We start from the raw sequence: 8,135 nt of genomic DNA on the forward strand, positions 1-8,135 counted from the left end.
TACCCATTAATAAGTCGACCCGACTCGACTAGATTAATCGGGGTCCGAGTGGGCTTCTGAATACTAGGATTTACATCGAAAAAAAAGCAGGTAATCGAAATTAATTTGAATAATAAGCTAAAAATATACATGATCTCACTAAAGATTACAAAAAATTATATATATATATATATAAACAAATTTTGGCAGGTGTCTTATATCTCATGTCGGGGTTTACTACATTCCAAATTCATATTTAAACAAATTATATCAATATAGCGGCATGCATTCTCTTACATTACGTTTGATTGTTGAGTTAGGAATAAGGATGGGGAGAGATTACATGAAATTCTGTTTTCGATGTGAATCATGGTATTCAGAAACTCAATTGGCCCCCGACCAATCCAGTCTAATGGGGTCGGCTCAGTAAGGGATAAAACTTTTCCAGCGTAGATTTTTTACATTCATAAAAACTTGAAATATTTAGATGAGATTTTTAGTCCTATGAATCTATAGCATCCCAATATGGTGTTTTGGGAAATATTTAGACCTAGAACTAGAACATTAAAGTGAAATGACCAACATATCCCTTAAAATAAATATTTTTAAAATTTAAAAAAAAAAATTGAAAATTAAAATTCAAAAAAAAAGGAAAAAAAAAAAAAAAGAGCTTCATGAATGGAAAGGGAGGAAGGAGCGGTAGGGGGCGACGCCCACCCCCACCACTCGAAATTGAACGAAAATTGGGATCCTATGTGGCCAGCGACCTCACCCAGGTGGTGATGCCAGTGTTACGCCAGCGCCACCGTCCTCTCTATTGTCCATAGTAAAACTTTCAACGTGGCATGTTTTAAAAATTAAAAGAGAGAGTCAAGGGCATTTTCATCCTTTCATGTATATTAATAATCCCAATTCGCCATTATCGCGCACATAGTATGAGCTAACTTTATTATTATATAATTTATGCTATGCCATATACCGTCCAATCTCAATTCTAGTGTGGCCCGACAACAGACAAGAACATTTCAAAAATCCTGTCCGACTTCTTTATCACAAACACCAAAATATGGATATTTGTCCCAATCCTGACGATGATATTATTGATATTCAATATAATACTATCAATAATGCAGTGCAGGAAAAGTGATAAAAAAATCGTATTATTTTTGCATTCAATACTACTTTTGATTAATTAACATGTAAACATAATTAATGCAGTAATACTATATTGCAGTGCAGCATTATATTGATATTCAATATAATACTGACAATAATGCAGTGCAGGAAAAGCGAGAAAAAAAATCGTATTATTTTTGCATTCAATACTACTTTTGATTAATTAACATGTAAACATAGTTAGATATATTTTCATATAAATGGTCGAGTTATATATGGCCAGCCTTTGAATGTTAGATTAATTTAACTACATCGTTGTTCGGGGGCTGCGGCAGTTGTCTAAATCAGCTTTTCAGTAAGTCCTTGTTATTTATCCATTTTGAAGTTTTGTCTTGAAACATGCATGCATCGGCTTGACTCCAGAGTATATTTGTAACTTTCAAAGAAAATGAAAAGCTATGAGTATTCATTGACTCCCGGGAAGGGGTAGAAGAATGGGACATGTTAAATACAATGCATTACAGATGTATGATCATGATGCTTCAACCAGATTATTCTATTCCACCTCTTAGAAAGAAAAAAACTTAAATCAAAATACATAATTTCTCATCGGCAATGACGCCCTAACATCTTTCTCTCTTTCTTTAATTATCATTTAATATAGAAATCAGGCAATGCATGTTACGCAGGAAATGGTCAAAGTGAAATATTTAATGAAATTTTGCATTCTAGGTAAAATCCCTAAAAGTATAAACTAATGTAGGAATAGTAATATCAACTACTCCGTACCTTTTCGTTGACAAATAGGAAATTCCGAATACAACTCGATAATCATAAAGATTACCACATATAACACAAATTTCTCCGCCGATTCCTTGTAGTCGAGCCTCTCGGTATGTCATTATACCTCGATAAATAGAAAGAATTTCAATTCCCATCCCGCCTAGAATTCTAGGAATTCGTTGATAGTTAGAATAGATTCTACTAATCCGTTTTAAATTTAAAATAGTTTTAGACCATGGAGCACGAAAAAGGGAAATTAAGTTGGAAGCGCCATATATATATATATATATATATATAATCACGAAGGACCAGTAATCGGAAATTAATTTTCGGTAGAAATCAGAGATCAATGTTCGCCATTTCAAGTGTCCAGTCAATATAGTCCCTATAATTACTTTATATGCTATGTTCATTTTCTACCAAATCTGAACATTGAAAATCCTTTTTAGACTGTTCCTGGTACGCCGAATTGTACGTGAAAGGCGTGCACAACTCTTAACTAAGGGATGATATTCCATGATGTGAAAACATGGTCGATATATGATATCCATTTTTTGAATTGCTCTGTTTCATCCTAGTTAATTATCGTGCAACTTATATGTATTAAGCAGTTACCGATCATATTTATAATATGCGGAGAGCTTATGAAAATTAAAGAAAAGATCATCCGTAGATTTGATTCTTTCACCCGTCTGATTTCGAGTTCAACAATTCATTTGCTTTCACCCGGTACGGCCTGAACCTTAGTACGACACACGCGGTCCACCGATATTCAAGTTCCAATCAAGAGAGACGAGACACTCCAATACATTATTAAGCATGTCAAATGGATCAATCCAACTGAATCCATCGAGATTGATACCTAGGGCCGGATGTACGGGGTCGGGATCAGGTACAGGTCGTCCTTCCTCTTCACTGTGACCGCGAACGTCTCAGTCATGTCGAGATCCTCATTCCTCATCCCCTCGGGCAGCTTCCAGTCGAAATGGTACAGTAGCATAGCGATCTGCAGCTCCACCTGGGCAAGCCCGAAGGTCATGCCGGGGCAGATCCTCCTGCCCGCCCCGAAAGGAATGTACTCCATATAATTGCCCTTGAAGTCCACTGAAGTGTCGTTGAACCTCTCAGGGTCGAACCTCTCCGGGTCCTTCCACCACTTGGGGTCCCGCCCGAGCGCCCAGGCATTGATGATTCCCTTGGTCTTGACCGGGATTGTGTAGCCACAGATCTCACGGACCTCCGAGCATTCCCTCGGCAGGAGGAGAGGCACGGGCGGGTGAAGTCTCAGGGCTTCCCTCACCACTTGTTTTAAGTAGCTGAGCTCCGAGACTCCTTCCTCATCGGCTCTACCTCTCCTGTTGAAGACTTCTCGCACTTCGCTTTGGGCCTTTCGCGTGATGTTCGGGTTCTTGATGAGCTCTGACATTACCCAATCCGCCGCTGTCGCTGGTGTCTCACTTCCAGCACTGAAGATGTCCTGCAATAATGTCACACGAAATTAACTATAGCTACATATATACTTGGACGTTCAATTTAAATCAAAGCATCTATAGTAATTATGATTTTAGTAGGAAATTGAATGGATTTACCAAGATGACAGCCTTAATGTTGTCAGTGGTCAAGGAAAATTCAAAATCACCCTGCCTCTGAATTTTCAACAGCACATCAACCAAATCCTCATCTTCTTCAACCTCCTGGCCACCATTGTCAGCGTTTCTCTTCTTGGCCTCCCGGTGTTCGCGGATAATGTCCTCGAGCATCCTGTCAGATTCCTTGTGCAGCTTCTCGATCTTAGGCTTCATGCCGCTGATCACATGAAGCAGTTTGATCGATGGAAACAAGTCCGCAATCCCGAACCCGCCTACAAGTCATATTTCATCAGAAGAGTCCCATGAATACATAGCTAGCTCTATGAAACGAAACCTGATGGGGTCATGATGCCAGAAATAGTGAGTCCTCGGGTTTCGCCCATGAACTTCATCTTTCGAGAATCCGGCCCATAAACTATATGAAAAATGGCAATTTTGTCCCTTCCCTTATCAAAGCACGTGAGAATGTTACGTGATGTAAACAATTTCACCTTTTTTTGGGGGGTCAAGCGACAAAAAATTAGAAGTTGATATACGTTGAATAAAGTGTTTTTTGTTAATTTAGCCAACCTGCGAACTTAATAGCCTCCTTGACCACTCCAATGAACCTGTCCTGCTCGTGGCACTGCTTCCCGAACGCCGCCCTAGAGGTCATGCCGTACTGCGATGAGTAGATCTTCTCCGTGAGATTGATTGCGGTCCCAGCCTTCGACCTGATCCACTTCACCAGGTTCGCCATCTCATCCTCCCTCACCGAACGATACGAGAGCACCCTCTTGGCACTGAGGAGCTCGAGGATGCATATCTTGCGCAGCTGGCGCCAGTACTCGCCATAGGGCGCGAATGTGATGCTCGTGCAGTCATATGAGATGATGCTTGAGGCAAGGATGGGTGGGCGAGACGCGAAGATCACGTCGTGGGTCTTTAGCACCTCCTTGGCCGTCTCCGGGGAGGAGAACACTACCGTGGAAACCTGCTCAAAAACGAGATCAAAGTGCAATCACAAAATATATTAAGATCGAGAACAAAATTTTCACATGGAAAAAGAAAAGCACGCGCACGTCCGAGCCGGGCCTGATCACAGCCTCAGATATTCGAACATATAGGGACCAGAAAACATAACTGGCCACTATATATATCCTAAGCCTTTATACGGATCGACACAGTGGCTTTGTTAATGAAGGAGCTCGAGAAGGCCTTACCTCTCCCATCTTTAGGTGCATCAAGGGGCCATATTTAGCTGCCAAGTCATGGAGGGTGCGGTGGGGGAGAGGGCCGCTAAGCTGGTGCATGTTGCCGATGACCGGGAGCTTCCATGGACCGGGAGGCAGCCTCGGCACGGATTTGTTTTTGGGTTTGAGCTGCAGGAAGGTGACGAGTAGGATGAGGAAGGAGAAGAAAACTGGAAAAGAGAAGAGGAAATGTAAATCCATGATTATACTGACAGTGGAGTGAGTGCGAAGCACTCTTGAGTGTGTGGAGTGCAAATGGAAGAGTTTATATGGACAACTGAATCATCTTCTGACGCAAGGTAAAGTAAAAATACGATTTTTTTAATACGATTTTTTTAATCATCGAAAAAAAAGGTTAAGTGGGCATACGTTTTTGCCTCATAATTAATAGATTAATTTCATATTTGGTACTCTTTTTTTTTTTTTGCTAACATAGTATTAAGGATGGCCCCACAACATCGGCTAGTCAGCTCCCCGTTAAGAAATAATGGAAAATTGATGTTGTTCTATGCCATGAACAAATTTCAAAATATTCTGTAATTTGATGAAATTAATTTGATACGTGTTATGTGATGAAAATTTTCAAAATATCGTGTTGTATGGTGAAAATAAACCAATTATTTAAAAAAGCCGAGAGCGAAATATGTTTTCGATTTCACTAATATTTGCATTGAGTAAATTTCACCGTATAACATAGTATTTTAACTTTTTTTTTATGAATATATAGCAAATACCATGACAATTTCAGTGCATAACACTATATTTGAAAAAAAAATTGCCTTAAAGCATCCACAGTTAATTTTCTGTTGATTCAACCGTGCACGGGGTGGGGCTCAATTTAATTTTTTAATCAAAAAATTATTTAAAAAATATTGATAAAAGAAAACCTCGGGGAGAAGGACTGCCAACGGTTAGGGTCATGATTGCGGCCACCACCCCACCAGTCAAGGTAATTGGCGGCAACGGAGGTCGATAACGACCCTCATTGAGTTGTGGAGAGGGTTGTGTTGGGGGGTGGGTGTTGCAACTGCAATCAGGGTCCTCGTGCTCGGAATCGAGAGAATTTAGGGTTGTCTTGATTCCGCCTTGAAGTCCGTGATGTGGCTAGTGATGCGGCAACCGATCAAGATCACTAGTGACCCCGATTAGTAGGGTGGTGATAGCAATCGAGACCCTCGCCAAAAGCCCCTTCTCCAAGGGTTTTCTTTTAAAAAAATGTATTGTTTTTTAGAATTTAATAATTTTTTGATTAAAAATTCAAGCCAAAAATGTCCACATGTGCATAGATAACACAAAAATAATGGCATGTCAGTATTTCGTGCATCCATTGACGAAAAATTTCACGTGGAGATCAACTTAACACCACCCAACAATAGACTAAATTATTGTCAGTGTCATATATTAAAGAATTAACTTTGCACCGCCCAACGATAGACTAAAAATTAACTTAGCACCATCCAACGATAGACTAAATTTATTGTCACTGTCGTATATTAAAAAATTTATTCCAAAGCGTAGAGTTCAATTATCGCATTTAATTTCTTATTGAACGGTCTATATTCTAAGCGTAGATTACGAGCCACCATGTTTGATTAAGAAGAAGATGAAAAAATGCCATGAAAAGGACATGGACGCACATAAAAAAGACAAGACGTAATACACGTCACTGTTCAAAATATCCCCCGATTATTTTCCTACTCCTGGAATAAATATATAAATAATAAATAAATAAATAAAATATCATCTTTAGATCTTGTGAAGCCCACTACAAATCAACAAGAAAAATAAAATCTTGACCAGAAAATCAATTTATATATATAATATATAATTGAGAAACGGAAAGAACATTAACATCGTCACTTCAATCATTGTTATCAGAATCGAACCGAACATCGAACCGGCCGAGCTATGAGTTCATGGGTTCAACCGGAGGTTCGATGGGTCGGACCGCATATTTAATTATAAAATAAATAAATATTTATTATTTTAAGAAAATAATATAAAATACATGAAAATAGAGAGTTGCTTTCTCTAGTAAAGGATATGGGACCCTGAGAATAACACGTATAGGTCGGCAAGTATGAAACGAGGAATCCAGAATAAGGAAATTGATTGCCTGGGATTGGGATGCCTCAAACAAGAATTCGAAAATCATATACTATATCCCGAGAGCTGATAAAGCCAATTTCTTCTTCATATCTTCTTCAATTCTCTCACCACTCTTCAAGTAAATAAGAAATAAGGAAAAGTCGACAACGGGAAATTAATAATGAGAACAAGCAAAAGCACTAAACCTCGGCAGCAGAGGAATGAGTCAGATTTCCTGCTATCTGATCCCCTACCTGGCAGAGACACACGGTTGATTCAAGGCATCTAAATGTAGCAGACCATCCAATGAGGAATTTCTGGAGCTTCTCCAACCACAGCACAGGGACCACCTCCCCATTTCCTCCGCATAATGAACTTCTAAAAGCAGTACAACAAACTATAACTCAAAACAATGTTAAGGGCAGAATCAAAAGATGAACCACTCGGAGACTCTAGAACGGAAAAGCAACATATTTCTTCAAGGAAGATTGAAAAGAACCAACTTTGGTCAGTTTATTTAGACAACAAAGAGCAATCCAAAAATGAATCCATGCTAGAAAACGAACAGAGCAGGAGCACAACAAGCTTTAGATGCAGGTAAGAGCACAACAGAATAACTTCAAATTAACATTATCCGAGCATGCCTGTATTTAACATTAAATTTGGTGAATAACTATTTCACTAGTCTCTAAGTTAATAATCCACAAAATACAATGAAGTATTAATTAATGTTTTGATCTCCAATTAAATAGGTGATGAGGTGCCGCCCATAAACCAACATGTGGCGTTCAATTTAGGTTAGGAAAGAAAAAAGTAAAAACGCGATCAAACATTCATCTTTTGACATCCCTTCTAATGATTAAAATATATTTTATTTTATTTTTGGTCCAATCTATTTATATCTATTCGTACTCCTCGGGAGTTTCACATACATGAGATAAAGAATTTCCACATAAACTATTTGGTTAATTTCTTAGGCTATGATAAACTTACTCTTCGTGTCTCTAAATGAAATATATACCTAAGTTGTTTGAACTGTCCCACTACATATTTATATAACATATAATTGTATGACGATGAGAGAGGATTTACATCTTATTAATTTGTTAAGATGTGGTGGGGGAGGAGATTTGCATACTTGATTTTTAAAATAGTTTTATATTCATACGTACATTTATATATAAGCATATCATCCTCTAACTTAATTAGTATCTTTGGAGCAAATCAACAAATGTCTGTAAAAATTTAAAATATAATTTTGAAAAATAAAAATATAACATTTTAGTTGAACTTGATTTTGCTTGAATTTTATTCTACAGTTCAATTTCATCGACTCTTAGTCAATAAT

The 8,135-nt window shown here is 38.2% G+C and overlaps 1 protein-coding gene across 1 annotated transcript; it reads right to left on the bottom strand.

Moving 5' to 3' along the window:
- Positions 1–2,529: 2,529 nt before the first annotated feature.
- Positions 2,530–4,932, bottom strand: LOC116214935 (cytochrome P450 71D9-like). Its single transcript, XM_031550445.1, has 4 exons — positions 4,670–4,932; positions 4,038–4,440; positions 3,468–3,739; positions 2,530–3,355 (listed from the first exon to the last, which is right to left on the bottom strand). The coding sequence occupies exons 1-4, from the start codon at positions 4,898–4,900 to the stop codon at positions 2,741–2,743; spliced, it is 1,521 nt and encodes a 506-aa protein (XP_031406305.1). The 5' UTR covers positions 4,901–4,932; the 3' UTR covers positions 2,530–2,740.
- Positions 4,933–8,135: the final 3,203 nt, after the last annotated feature.

This window comes from Punica granatum, chromosome 7 (genome assembly GCF_007655135.1).
Source record: "Punica granatum isolate Tunisia-2019 chromosome 7, ASM765513v2, whole genome shotgun sequence".
NCBI classification, from domain to species: Eukaryota; Viridiplantae; Streptophyta; class Magnoliopsida; order Myrtales; family Lythraceae; genus Punica; species Punica granatum.